Source organism: Phragmites australis, chromosome 1 (genome assembly GCF_958298935.1).
Source record: "Phragmites australis chromosome 1, lpPhrAust1.1, whole genome shotgun sequence".
Taxonomy (NCBI): Eukaryota; Viridiplantae; Streptophyta; class Magnoliopsida; order Poales; family Poaceae; genus Phragmites; species Phragmites australis.
This window is the reverse complement of record NC_084921.1, coordinates 48,294,301-48,308,923: the sequence shown is the minus strand read 5'-3', so window position 1 is coordinate 48,308,923 and position 14,623 is coordinate 48,294,301. Positions and strand designations below refer to the sequence as shown.

The window sequence follows — 14,623 nt, the reverse complement described above, 5'->3', positions numbered from 1 at the left end:
GTGAGTTTTAGACCCCACAAACTACCTCAAACATATTCCCCTTTGGATTGGAGAGGCTAGCAAGTCGATTTGGCAAAGTTATTCCCCTTTTAGGAGCAATTCTGAATAGTCTAGATTCACGCAGAAATTCGCAGATATTCCGCAAAAATGCGGAGTATCCGCAGAAATTTGCGGATACTCCACAGTTACTGTTTATCAGGTGGTTTGCGGCTTGTAAAATTCATAATAAATTATTCGTAGCTCCAAAAATTATGAAACTAATTTTTTGGTTTCATAATAACCTCATCTACCTATTAAAAATGTTCCCAGCCATGAAATAGTTAATTAACTTTCTGGGATAAATTAATTATATTAAGGCTTCATTAATTTATCGTTAATTCTTTACAAGTCCAAAATATGTGGATCCAATTTTGGTAGTCTTCTTATGACTTGTGCTAACTAGAAAAAAATGTTCATGCAATTTAAAGTATATTTTCATAGTTTTTCTTCATATGCATATTATGGCATGCATTGTTGCACTTCATTTATACTCATCATTACACGCGCTCTCCCTTTTTAGTGAACGAAGAACCGGAGCGTGACGCGGGTGTGAGCGAAGGCGACAGCGAGCTCCCGTATTTCTGTGAATATTGTGCAGGGAGTGTCAGGCAAACTCAAGTGCAGCAAGACAAGCAACTAAGCATTTTGCACCTTTTGTTCAAATGAATAGAGTCTAAAATTGATAAATTATGCTTATGTATGTTTGTATATGTTTCGATTCGATATCAGGCAAATGGTAGAACCTATGTTTTTGCATGATTCGTCTACTTGAATTATTGTTCATCCATATCCTTGTAGCCATAGTCACATGGTCGATGTCTAAGAGTCATCCGATATGCTTAGCAATGCTTAAGTCATCGGTAGAAGTCGAACGACGGTGTCACCATTGTTCGTGAGCCTAGAGATTACTACTTGGTTCACAAATACTTGATAATGATGATGAGATGGTTGGATGAGTGGTGAGAATGAGGCGAGATGTGGGCAATGTTAGAGGTGTATCTGCTCCGGAGGAAAGTCCTGAGGGTAGTCTGGGGAGGAACCCGGGCACTATAGACCGCTTACATCGATTAAGGCTGCATGTTGTTGCTGTTAGCTTTAGCACTTTCCTTACTCACCATATGCCAATCTAATAGTAAGGCAAGCCGAATACCTTTATAGCTGTGGTCATTTGGGGTCTGAACATCGACGGTGTGAGCGGACGGGCTTGTAATGGTACTAGTTTGCTTTGGGAGTAGTTCTAGTACCACCGTGCTGAGCGATGCATGTTTCAAATGATCGGGGCTTTTTGGGAAAGGTTGACATGAGTACCCCTCGTATGGACCTGTGTGGTTATACGAGCCGTATGGTCCTCAAGTCATGTGGGTCCAGGAGTAATCCCTGCAGGGTGTAAAAATATTTTGAAATGCCACGCTCTCAATCATGAGCATGCTTTTATCCATCCGCATAGGTCGTAGAGTTTTCGATTGCGGTTTGTGGTATGGTTTAGTGGGGGATGGTTGTGTTGGTTACTATTATATATTGATATTCATGATGGTTAAAGTTATATTATGTTCAGTTGGTTAATTGTAGGGTTTATGATATATGTTGTTGGTTAAGTTAGTCGCTCACACATGTGTGTCTAGGTTGTTTACCGCATATATTTACTTAACCATATGGCTTATCCTTGCTAATGACTCACGCATGATCCTTGGAGTCGAGCTATGTATATGTGCTTTATATGGTTTAAGTCTTGCGAGTATCTTCGTACTCATGCCTGCGTTTCAGGTGTTGCTGCTGAGGAAGAGGTTGTTTATTGCTACTTCATGCCTGCCAATCAGGGTGGCGGGAAAGAGTAATTCATCCTACTCATGGAGGTCGTGCTTTTGGGGTGGAGCCTAAAGGCATATGGCTCAATCCTCCTTTTGTTGTATAGCTTTTAGTCTTCTGCTGTTTAGTTTTTTTTTATGGTTAGGAGTTGAGCAGGTTTTAGTCTCCTCCTAGCTCTCTTTTGCTATAAATTGTAATAACTTGTTGCATACTTAAGAACTTGTAATATAACTTTAATTATTCCCTCTTTCTTAAGCTGTGTTGTGATGCTATTTGTTGTAAAGGCATGTGTTCCGATCTTGGGTACAAAACATGTGCCGGGACTACTGGGATGGTATTATGGTTAACCGTCGAGGTTATGATTATGTTTAATGATCCTTCTAATGATTAATTAGAATATTGTTTGGACGGTTCCTCACAACATCAAACCAGTAGGATACAAGTAAGTTTTTGTTCGTAAGAGGAATGAAAGGAATCAAATTGTAAGGCACAAAGCACGACTAATGGACAAGATTTCACTCAGCCGTTGATTATGAAGAAACATATTTCCCAGAGATGAGTGGCATTACCTTTAGACATTTGATCTCAATGACAGTCAATCTAGAGTTGAAAATGAAATTGATGGATGTTGTGACCGCATATTTTTATAGGAGCCTAGATTCAGACATTTATATGAAAGTACCTGAAGGAATACCATTGCCGAATCAGGATAGAGGAAATAGATATCTTTATAGTATACAATTGAAGAAGTTGTTATATGGATTAAAATAGTCAGGTAGAATGTGGTACAATCGTTTGAGTGAATTTTTTGAAAAATGAGGCTACACAAATAGTACGGATTATCCTTGTGTATTCATAAGAAGGTCTCAGAATAGATTTTGTATAATATCTGTATATGTAGATGATTTGAATATCATCGACATAGAACAATAAATAGAGGAAGCAGGTTCCTACTTGAAATCTGAATTTGAAATGAAAGATTTGGGTAAAATCAAATTTTATTGGGCATACTGCTAGAGCATGTGGCAGATGTAATCTTTGCATATCAATCAAACTACACTTAGAAGGTGTTAGAGCGGTTTGGTTTTGAAAAATCATTTTCTGCTAAAACCCCAATGGTCGGAAGATCATTGCAAGGAGATCAAGATCCCTATAGACCTAGAGAAGAGGGGGGGTAAGTGTTAGGGTTGGAATTCCCATACTTAAGTGCAATATATGTGCTGATGTATCTGACTAATTACACTAGGCCAGACATAGCGTTAGTAGTAAATCTATTTGCACGATATAGTGCAGAGCCAACTAAAAGGCATTAGAAGGGTTTGAAGGATATTCTGCGCTACTTGCAAGGTAGCAAAGATCTGGGTTTGTTCTACAGAAAGAATTATGACCTAAGTTTGGTTGGATACGCAGATGTTGGGTACCTGTCTGACCTGCATATAGCAAAATCATATACTTGCTATGTTTTCTTATATAGTAGAACTGCAATTTCTTGAAAATCGTTAAAGCAAAGTCTTGTATCTACTTCGATGAACCACTCGAAAATAATAGCTCTATATGAAGCTACACAGGAATGCGCATGGCTTAGAAGGGTGGTCAATCTTATCCAGCAGTCATGTGATTTGAATACTACTAACACCTCCACCATTATCTTTGAAGATAATGCTGCATGTGTCGTATAAGTACAATCAGAATATGTGAAAAATAACTTAACGAAGCATATCAATCCTAAGTTCTTTTATGCTCATGAATTGCATAAAATGAACGAAATAAAGGTAATGCATAACAAGTCATATAAAAATCTTACAGATTTATTCACTAAATCTCTCCCTGCATCTGCTTTTGAAATATGTGTTCGTGGCATCAAGATGATGAGACTTAGAGAGTTATACATTTCACATAATATTGTTATGAAGAATTAAGAAGATTAAGTACCCAAAATTAATTATGAAGATTATATGAAACATTTTGGATGAATTGTACTCTTTTTTTCCTTAGATGTATTCTTTTGAAGTTTCTCATGTTAAGGTTTTTAATGAGGCAATTCATGTGACCATGTCGTGAACTTTGTACTCCTTCTCTCAATTTTTTTCTACTAGGGTTTTGGGGAGTTTTGATGAGATATATGGATTTCGCGGGAAGTGTCCAAAAGAGAGTGTTAGGAAACCTAGAGTTTTACAACAGAATTTGGCCCCATCTTGATCTCTAAAGATTTGGCCTTCTTAGAACATGTCTCTATCTTTTGAAGATTGATTCTATTTCTTAGGGTTTTTTAGTACTATATATACGGAGTATCGTCTCTCATTGTAAACATAGATGAATGAAGAATAGACAAACTTTTTTCTATATTGTGTCTCTCTTTTGCAATCGTTTCCTCGAGGAATCACTGGACTACACCTGGTAGTAACAGTTTCTTAACAATATGAAACCAAGCCGAGCCATAGCAGCGCAACTAGAGAGGTCATGATAGGCCCGCTAGGCCCAAAATAAAGGGCACGATCGCCGACTACAGCAGATCATGAGTTTTGTACTCTACAGTTTAGGATAGGTTTGCTTATTGTGTAAAGATTATCATACTTTCTTCCTATAAATATAGTGTCATAGTCAAATCGTTCGTTATAATTATAACAAAAGTTAGCAAGAAATCGAGTCAATAACAATTAGTCCCAATAAACAAAAAGTTTGGCACACCAAATATCCAATAACAAACCAAACGCTAGCTATAATTAATCAACCCTATCTACTAAAATGTGATAACTTATAGCAACTAACCAAACATATCCTTACTACTTTCAACATCGCTGACTGATTTTATGGGAATCCAGGAGTTGCTGCAGAATCAAATGTAGCAGTTTAGCTTCTAAACCAACTCCATCTGGACATACGTGTTCAATCATTTAGCCTCTTGATCACCTAAACCTTGCTTTTGCACTACTTAAGCAACAAGCACACCTCACCAGTGACACTTCCAAAGCGCCGTGTTCATCAAACACAAAACATTCTCGCAGTTGAGCCAAGATGCAAGCACAATCTTGCGCTCACATCCTCGACCAAGCCTGCATCGCTCTTGCCGTTCAACTGGCCGTGGTAAACACGGCGGCCGGCGGCCGTCCGGCAAGCCACAGTCCCCGTCCGCCCCCCACAGCTCCGACCAGACGATCACACTGTACACCACCGGAGCCGCACCGCCGAGAGCCACAGCTCCTTCCTCGCAACACCCCGTTTTCACCAGTCAGGCCCCAATAGTCCACACTAGCAGCTGATTGCGCGCCTTGACGCGGCGAGGCGCGCTCCGGCCAATCACAGTGACCGTCATTGACGAGCAGCTCGGGGGCAAGGAGGAGTTTGTGCTGCATTTGGAGGGGAGGCTGCAGGGCGTCATCGTCACCAGCTTGACAGATAACAGGAGCCACATGGTGGCGGTGAAGGCCTCGTTTGCCGGCGATGGCGCGGGTGACATCCTCAGGTTCTTCGGTGTTCATCGTGATGGCCAGGAGTCGTCCCACATCGCGGTCGTCAGAGGGCCGGGGCTGTCAGAGCTGCTGATGCACCTGAAACGGGTGGAAATGTCAGCTTGAGCAGGGCTCTCAGTTTCAGAGCGCATCTTTTGAATAGTTAGGAGAGATATGTATCTTTGTATTAAAGAAAAAGACAGTTTTACATAACTACTTAAAGGGTCCTAAAAGGGGCCATAAGCTAGAGAAACAAAACTAGAAAATTGCACAAATAGAAAACAACTCTACACAAACGGTTGGCTTAAATCAGATGATCAAGCTAACGCAACACAGCCGCTCATCACTAACTTCTTTGTCCCAGGCTCACACCATCGGACGATATCGTTCCTGACAAGGGCAGGGCCACCAAGAAGTCCGACGAAACACGGTGTTTGTTGAAAATGATATCCTTACGTGATAACTAGATCCTCCAACAAGTAAGGAGTTCAAAATACATCTCAAATAGATGGGATAGATTTTGCAGAAACCATTACCAAGCTGTAAATTAGCTTCAGTCTTTGAAAATGAAGTTTTGATGAAAATGTATCCGAGCTCTTCTCAGATAATTGATTGAGTTTACCATTATCTGTCAACCTTTTTGAGCAGTATTATGAGGTGAATTTATAGACTTACAGCGTAAATTACAAGTAACAGCAACAATACTGAGCTGGAAAACTCATTCCATTACATTTTTCACATAATGAAGTATCCATGATGTCATGTTACGAAAGCTCCTGAAATACAGCAAATATCCTATCTCTCGCTGACAGCAATTCAGGAATTCCACACATGCACAAAAAATATTCAACTACTTTGTTCTGTCTCACCAAGATAAAAATAAAATTAATAAAACTCCAAATGAACTTTGCAGCTATTTCACACGCAACAGTATTATTCCCGTAGAAATACTATGGAATCCCCATGGTCCAAATGGGGCCTAAGTGATTCAACTATCGTGTATACAGTATATTGTACTGCATGGATTCAGTTGGTGAAGTGCTTCCGACTATATTTGCAGCATCATTCAGAATCAAATGGATAGTCAATACCACAGCATTGCTTTGATTACTCATCCAAGATCCTTTGACGGAAGTCTGTCACCATTAACGGAAGGCCTTCCCTGAGAGAGACTTTTGGCTCCCAATGTAGCAGTTCCTTGGCCTTGGTGATATCTGGCTTTCTCATATGGGGATCATCAGCCGTATTTGTTTTGAATTCAATTGTTGCCATCGGGTCAATTGTTTCCTTCACAACCTGGAAAAGGTGTAATGGTCATTTGTGCACCATTTCATGACAAAATTTTCATTTGAATAAATTGTGTACAAACCTGTGCTAGCTCCAACATGGTGAACTCCCCTGGGTTTCCCAAGTTGAAAGGACCGATATGATCACTCTCCATGAGAGCCATCAATCCAGCAACCTAAAAGGGTATCAAGAAAGATTATGGAAAAATTAATTGAAGATATGCAAAAGTATGCGTGGCCATGGGTGATCTTCATCTATTAAATATAAGCGTAGTACACAATATGATCGAAGTCATAGATAATTTTCTCCCCAAAGGGGAAATACATCGCAACAAAATGAACAGCTAATTCCCTGGGGCCTCTAGAAAATGTGCTAGTTATCTGTTCCAGTGAATCTATGACTGAATAGTGAATAACCTTATGTTAAAAATAAGCATAACAAAATTATGTGAATAAACACTTCATTTCGTGTTGATTCTTAGGGCATACAAGTAAAGTGCAAATGAGAGTGTTGCCCAGAGAACTTGCAGTAGGGAACAACAGAGCAGAAGATACAGCTAACGATCACAGTCCACACACATAAATGCACAACTAGACAGTGTTTAGTGCTTACCAGATCAGAAACATATTGGAAACTTCGAGTTTGTTTTCCATCACCATAAACTGTCATTGGTTGCCTACGTAGTGCCTGCAAGGATAAACATACGGCTGCATAATCACACCTATGAAAAGTAGAGCCCACAATGTGTGGCAAACATACCTGTGCAACAAAATTGCTGACCACACGACCATCATCTAGGCACATACGAGGACCATATGTATTGAAAATGCGAGCAATTCGCACCTGTATATATGTCAGTTAGTGAAAGATGTACGAGAAGTGATAACAATTAAGGCATTGTGGTCACACAAAGCTACATTAAGTTCTAATACAAAGCTGCAACATTTTGCTTTATTTCATCTTAAGATTCATTAAGTAAGATTGCATATACAACATATTAATGTAAATACTAAATATTAGTCATTTCTTGTCTCATGAAGCGGTATAAGGCCCTGTTTAGCAGAGCTCTAGCTCGTAGCTCCACGTCAGACCTTGATTTTGTAGGCTAAGATAAAGTGGTTTGAGTCTCTATTTTTAGACTAAAATGGAAACGAAATGGCTCACCCAAACAGCCTCGGTGTACCCAAAGCTCCAGCTCCGCGAATTCCTGGAGCTAGAAATATCCAGTTCCAAAAATTCTTGGAGCTGGAGCTTTGCCAAACATGACATAATTTTAATAATTGTTAATGAAATAAATCCACGATGCCAATTGAGAAATAAGAAAATTTGCAATCTCATAGGCTCCTAGCTTCCTGCAATAGTTGTCCACAATAGAACTGCATCTTTCCAGATCTTTTCAGTACAACCAAAGTAGAAATGATCAGTTATGATACCTTAAGCAGTTTAGATTGTGTTTCATTGAATTTTCTTATTTTTCCAGTTAATTAAATTTAAAGTGAACAAATGAAAGGCTTTAAATGCATATATAAGAATTCTCTTGTCAAACATCAAGATATCATATTCGGCCACAAAGACTAGAGTATTACCTCAACACCACCACCACGGTGATAGTCCATGGATAAAGTCTCTGCTGTTCTTTTCCCCTCATCATAACAGCTCCTAACACCTGAAAAGGGCCAGGGATTGATTCTCGGGAGGTGAAATGTGGCGTGTTGAACAGCATCAAGAGGCTTAAAAGGTAACAATAACATAACTTATTAAAAAATAGACAGGAGAGCACATCATTAAGCACCTATAGGATTAACATGCCCCCAGTAAGACTCCTTCTGTGGATGCTCAAGTGGATCACCATAAACTTCACTTGTGCTGGTCAATAAGAACCTTGCACCAATTCGCTTTGCCAGACCCAACATATTCAAGGTTCCCATGACATTTGTCTTGTACTAGTAGTTAAGAAGCCCAAATTTGAAAGTATAGAAACACAAAAACTCTTGTACCAATAGTGAACGGACACAAGCAGCAAAAATTGGTGACGACCTTATATGCATACATGACACCCGAAGTCATACACTGAAAAGACTATAGTTATTACAAGAATCCACAGCAAGACTTCCTTTAGATACGCTTTCCAATTGCTAAACTACAATGGGCCAATCTCCAGCTTCAAACTAGAACGAATTGATCTCCAACTATAATCAGTTAAACCAAAGCGAGCAAATGATGTAAATCTAAATTGATGTTTAACTATATTTAGTTCAACTTTTGAGCAAACCCAGATCCAGAATATAGTCTTAGACTGCATTCTGTGTGATCGCATTCTATGTTAAGATCATACTGCAAGTAGCAGATCACAAATCCAACTAACAATAAAACTACTTAAACGCAGCAAGCCAATTTGACCTGACGGTTCAATGCGACACAGCTAAAAATATTTTGCCATGTCTTCCCACTCCCCAGATCCCTAATTGTGCTAGATTTGCTTCAAACATATCCACCACCCACCGCCAAGAGAGAGAAAGAAAAAAGACGAAGATGGCGATCAAATTAAGTCGCTTTCAATGTAAGCAAATCAAAAGAAAGTGCAGATCCGGGCGGGGAGGATATGATCGTCTTGATCGGATTGTACTTGTAGTGCACGGGCGACGCAGGGCACGCGAGGTGGTAGATCCGGTCGACCTCGAGGAGAATGGGCTCGACGACGTCGTGGCGGAGCAGCTCAAACCTGGGGTTCCGGAGGTGGTGCGCGACGTTCTCCTTCCTCCCGGTGAAGAAGTTGTCGACCACGATCACGCTGTCCCCCTGCTCCAGCAGCCGGTCCACGAGGTGGCTGCCCACGAACCCGGCCCCGCCAGTCACGACGACGCGGCGCGGCGGCGGGCGGAAGCCGGTGGGTACGCGGGAGTGATCCGCGAAGGAGAATAGCGGGCGGCGGTCCGGGAATTGGGAGGAGGGGGAGAGCGAGAGGTAGGGGCGTAGGAGGAAGAATGTGGAGGCTATGAGCGCGCCGAGGACGACGAAGAGGAGGCGCTGCTCGCGGAGGAGGTACCCGAGCCAGGAGCGCGGGCCGGGGCGCGCGGGCTTGGCAAACTTGGGCGCCGGCGCGTGCGCCGGCGACAGTGCGTGGGTGGGGGACGACTTGTGGAGCTGCTTCATGGCGGGAGAGCGGCCGGGCGGAGGCGGTGGTGGGTGCCTGGTTGGTGAGGTGGGCAAGGGGAGAAGAAGAACAAGCGGAACAGTACGAGATTTTCTTTTTGGGGAAATTTCTTCGTTCCTTGCGAATTGGCCGTCCAATGCTTTGTTTTTTTTTCTTGGTTCAAAAGAAATGCTTTGTTTTTTCTGTGAAAAATGTCTAATCAAAGGGTTGAAGCTGGGTTCTTTTCTGTTGATCACATATAAAAAAAACTTGTGAACTTGATTATTACATATACATACTAGGTGATATTCTTTTGGTATTGATATCTCGGTTATTGAATCTTAGAGTTAAGATGTTTATGTCAAAAACTACTTTTGTTACCGGAGGGAGTAGGTTGATATATGTTGGATTTTTTGGCATAGAATTTGGGGTGGGGAAGGGGGAATGTCATGCGAAGTTCCTGAGTTGTTTTGTTCCTCGGTGATTTTATGCAAGTTTTTTTTTTGTTTTATAGGGTTTATGTTGCACACTTTTTATGGATCCGAGTAAAACCGAGGCTGTGATCCGAGATGACCTGTCGCTCTCTCGCCCGGCCTTGCAGATGTCATCTCGTCAGACTGAAGCAATCATGCAAATTGACATTTCTTTTTCCATCCCCTTTCTTGACACAACAACTCTGGATGTTGTTGGTTAGCGCAGCTGCGCAGGCACATCATGCTCAACGCCACTGGTTCAATCAGCACTAGCACATAGGAGGATCAACACTGATCTCAGAGAAATAGCAACCGTTTTAGATTTATTTATTCAAGGTATCATCGTGATCATGTCTTCGAAGTGCTTATTTCAAATTGGTGAGAAAATGCTTTTCAGTGCAGCCATGAGTGCATGTTGTCAGTCGTGTGCCTTCATCTCGAGGTGCATGTTGTGCCCTTTCTTACCGCGCTGCCAGAGACGGTAGCTACATCGTCTGCCCTCTCCTCTACAGCTGCGAGATCACGTAGTGGAGGGTGGGGTCAAATTTACTACGATGTTGCATTCAACTTACGATCCAAACTTCTTATAAGCGAAGAAACGCGCCCATCCAAACTTGGTCGCAGCGTTGTTTGGTCCGAGCTACTTTTTTTTTTTCTAATTTCTTTGTCCACATGAAGTTTCATGGCTTCATGAATGCAAGGTTTCGTGTTTTGTTTTCCTATGTTGCATCAAACTCGGAGGGTACAAGGATGTGGGATACGATGAAATAGTTAACTGATAGTTTTCATTGATTCATCTTGACACAAATAAGTATGTTGCCGTCTCAAAAATACATCATCCCTTGCAAGCATCCACGAGTTAGTTTAACGAACATCATTTATTTAGCAAAGGCATAACAGAAACAAATAAAAGAATTCAAGTTGTAGAACTTATATCTAAAGAGCAGCTGAAAAAGTTAAAATAGCTTACATTTGAATAAGGAGATAATATTTAACAAGAACTTCCTTACAATGCAGTAATGATCTTGTCGTAAAAATGCTTGAAAGGCTTTCAATACATGCAGTTACAACCTCTCTTCTGGTTCATGACGCTTCGTCGTACCGCCCGCCCTGTCCTCGAGCCACGAGATCACGTCGGCGAAGACGCGCTCGACGTCCTCTGGCTGTTCACCCATGAGCACGTGCCACATCCCGGGGTACAGCTTCAGGGTCTTGTCCCTGCTCGACGCCCTCTCGTGTAGCAGCTTGCTCCCCGATGGGTCGGCTACGATGTCGTCCTCCCCGTGCAGGACCAAGAACGGCAACGAGACCTGCCAGCCAACGGTGAAGTGTAATGTTGCATTGGATAGTTAAAAAGTGTGTGCAAATCTTAAGATCAACGGTGAGACTCAAATTCCTAACGCTGCTTGATAAGGTCTAACAATGGCGAAAGAGTCACCTCGTGCAGGTTCTTCTCGATGTCTAGGCTCACCGTGAGGAGTTCACGGCCTGTCTGCAGTGCGAGTTTTCCTCTGTACATGTATGGATTGGAACGGATCTGCACAAGAATTCAGACAAAGAACAGTACTAAGTATGTTTACCAAAAAAAAAAAAAAAAAAAAAAACTCTCTCATGGAAAAGAAAACGAAGCCTATATAACAGGAAATTCCCAAATAGAACAGCACAAAGTATACATATAAAAACATCAGATTCTTCTTTTCTGTTTTTACTCTGACCCTTGCTGCGTTTTCTTTGTTCTTCCTAGTATGTAACGGAGACAATTCTTCATTACCTCTTTCTTTAACTGAGGATCTTTACAGACTTTGTCAATCATGTCTGGGGCAGGGATGACTCTCCAGCTAGGCACAACGGCGCAGATCATGTTCAGAGCACTAACAAGTATCGGATGAGGCCGTACGTCATCAGAGATCTGATATCAAGTAAAAAGAACAATCATTTTGCTAAGAATATTCAGAAACTTCTATGGGAATCGAATTTTCCTCGTACTAAGCAAAACCCAAACAGAGCAGTACCAAAAAAGTTCTAAAATAAGTTAAAAAACTAAAGCATGAGGCAAGCGATCATTTGACTGATTCTTGACAATAACGAACGAAATGGCATGAGCCATATAGACAGGGACATGTTCTTTCTGTTCCGGTTTGAATTGAGTTGAGAACCTTGCACATGGGAGCAAGCAACACGGCACCATCCCAGTAGAGAGGATCCCTCCTGTGGACCAGAAGCGCCACTGTTCCTCCCATGGAGAAGCCATAGAGGAACCTCTTCCTAGACCTGTTCTCCGGCTTCTCTGAAAATGCAAAGTGCCTTATGCAAGTTAACAGACAATGGAGGTCCGATGCTGCACTGTAATTTTCAAGCTTAACAACCGGGATTTAAAGCTTCATCCTCACCGCAGACACTCTTGAAATGGTTAGAACATTCCTTGACGACGTCGCTGAAGTTCGATATGTATCCTTTCGAGCCTGAAGATTTACCATGGCCCTCGTAGTCGATACCATAAACAGCATATCCCGAGTGCACTAATCGAGCAGCGGTGTCTGTATTCAATGGAAGTTTCCATCTAAAATGCCTGACGCTTTGCATTCATGAACAGAACTAAAAGGTTAAGAAACTGAAGGATTGTACCTCCCATTGATATGCTGCACTCCCCTCCGTATCCTAGCAAATTGAACCATGAAAAGAACTTTATGTTCTTGAGTTTTCATCATGCATGACTAAGGGAATGAATGTCAAGGAGAATGTGCTGGTACATGTACCGTGACAGATAAAAATCAGAGCTTTGGGCTCCAAATTCTTCGGCGTCCATCTGCAGGTGAAGAGCCTGTTGCCTTGTGAATTCACAACGAAGTCCTGTCCAAAGCGCACATCCATGAGTTAGCGAAGACAGCGATCGAATCAAAAGAAAATATCCCGGTTACAAAATGATCTGGCCAGCAGAGTCGCAGCAGAACCAACCTCTTCATACTTGATATTATCTCTGTACTGAGCCTGAAGAAATCACAAGATTCATGCTAAGGGTAACAGGAGACCAAGTAACGTAGAGAAACAGCAGCAGGTTGCTTCTGAATTTACCATGTAAAGAGAAGGTGCTTGAAATCCCGTATGGTTATGTCCAAGCAACCAGCAAGCATAACAGCACAAGAGGTGTTGCACATATATACTGTCCATGTCTGAAGACAATTCGTTAGCAGCAGATTGCGACGGCGACTGGTCTTCGGATTTCAGGAAAAAATAATCTTCAGCACTAAGGAAATGTATCATTTTCTCTTCATACCGCCTTCACAGAAAATATCAGGCAAGGGTTGCCCTGGTCTAGCGAACGTATTCTGGGAGTCAGTCAAACTCAAATTGGTGAAGCGTGTCCATGAAAGGAAAAAAAATGGGTGAAAGCGATGGAGGAAGCTTCCCATACAGGAGAAGACATGAACAAGTGTGGCATGTTTCTGATCTTCAACATCAAAGTCATATTCGTACTTGTAACCTGAAAATTTACTATACCCATTTTGAATACAAAGACTGTCACTAGTCACAGAAAAACAAAGAGTTGTTATGAGTTATGACTACAGAGTACATACAAAGGAGATAAAGAGAGACCATTCTGACATGGGTTCTAACATGGAGGAGATAAAATCCCATGATTTACAGGTAAAGACTACTCATACAGGTGTTAGTTAAAACAAGCCTTTCTGAGGATATATTTTTCCCTTTCTAAGGATCTAGTCTTTTTCAAAGCTTACCAGGGATTAAAAACAGACATGATACTTTCAAATATCATATGATCAAATAGTAGGCTGCATGTAGATCAAAAGACCAAGAAGGTCTCGGTACCATCAACACACAGGTGACGAATAAATGACTAATGGTGAAATGGATTTGAAAAATCCTGAATAATAGAGATGACCTATGGTGCAGACTGTTAAGGGAAAAGTACATGAGAGTTTGAGATTTATTTAGCTCTAAGAGGAAATGTTCCTCTCAATTCTGATGAATATAAGGTTAAGCATCTTTTTCATTTGGGGGGGGGGGGGGCGTCTATAAAGTTCACAATGGGAAAATGATTAGATTTTGGACTGACACATGAGTTCATACCATCCCCCTTAAAGTCCAATTCCCTGATCTTTACAATATGACCTCGGATGCAATTGTGAAGGTCGCTGATTGCTTTGAGAACAGCACATTGAAGATCAATTTAAGGAGAGCTCTGACCCCCTCGGAGTTAGGGAGTGTTGAAGAGTTGAGGACATTGATAAACTCCATTCACTTGGATGAGCTGGACGATGAAATAGATTGGGCATGAGAGAAGTCTAGGAATTTCACAACTAAATCTTTATACCGTTTTATCTTGGATGGTGGGATAAGAAGCACAATCAGTGAGAAAATTTGGAAAAAACAAAGGCCCCCAAAAAATTAAGATTTTCCTCTAGCAGATGTTTAAT

The 14,623-nt window shown here is 41.4% G+C and overlaps 2 protein-coding genes across 2 annotated transcripts; both read right to left on the bottom strand.

Moving 5' to 3' along the window:
- Positions 1–5,984: 5,984 nt before the first annotated feature.
- Positions 5,985–9,885, bottom strand: LOC133924050 (UDP-glucuronic acid decarboxylase 1-like). The gene is made up of 7 exons (XM_062369424.1): positions 9,186–9,885; positions 8,374–8,521; positions 8,168–8,247; positions 7,341–7,424; positions 7,194–7,268; positions 6,664–6,756; positions 5,985–6,590 (listed from the first exon to the last, which is right to left on the bottom strand). Exons 1-7 carry the CDS (start codon positions 9,732–9,734, stop codon positions 6,402–6,404), a joined length of 1,218 nt encoding a protein of 405 aa, XP_062225408.1. The 5' UTR covers positions 9,735–9,885; the 3' UTR covers positions 5,985–6,401.
- Positions 9,886–11,046: 1,161 nt separating this feature from the next.
- LOC133890329 (caffeoylshikimate esterase-like) lies at positions 11,047–13,372 on the bottom strand. Its single transcript, XM_062330737.1, has 9 exons — positions 13,260–13,372; positions 13,143–13,175; positions 12,944–13,037; positions 12,813–12,845; positions 12,578–12,724; positions 12,344–12,474; positions 11,959–12,096; positions 11,626–11,724; positions 11,047–11,497 (listed from the first exon to the last, which is right to left on the bottom strand). Exons 1-9 carry the CDS (start codon positions 13,353–13,355, stop codon positions 11,252–11,254), a joined length of 1,017 nt encoding a protein of 338 aa, XP_062186721.1. The 5' UTR covers positions 13,356–13,372; the 3' UTR covers positions 11,047–11,251.
- Between the last annotated feature and the right edge of the window lie 1,251 nt (positions 13,373–14,623).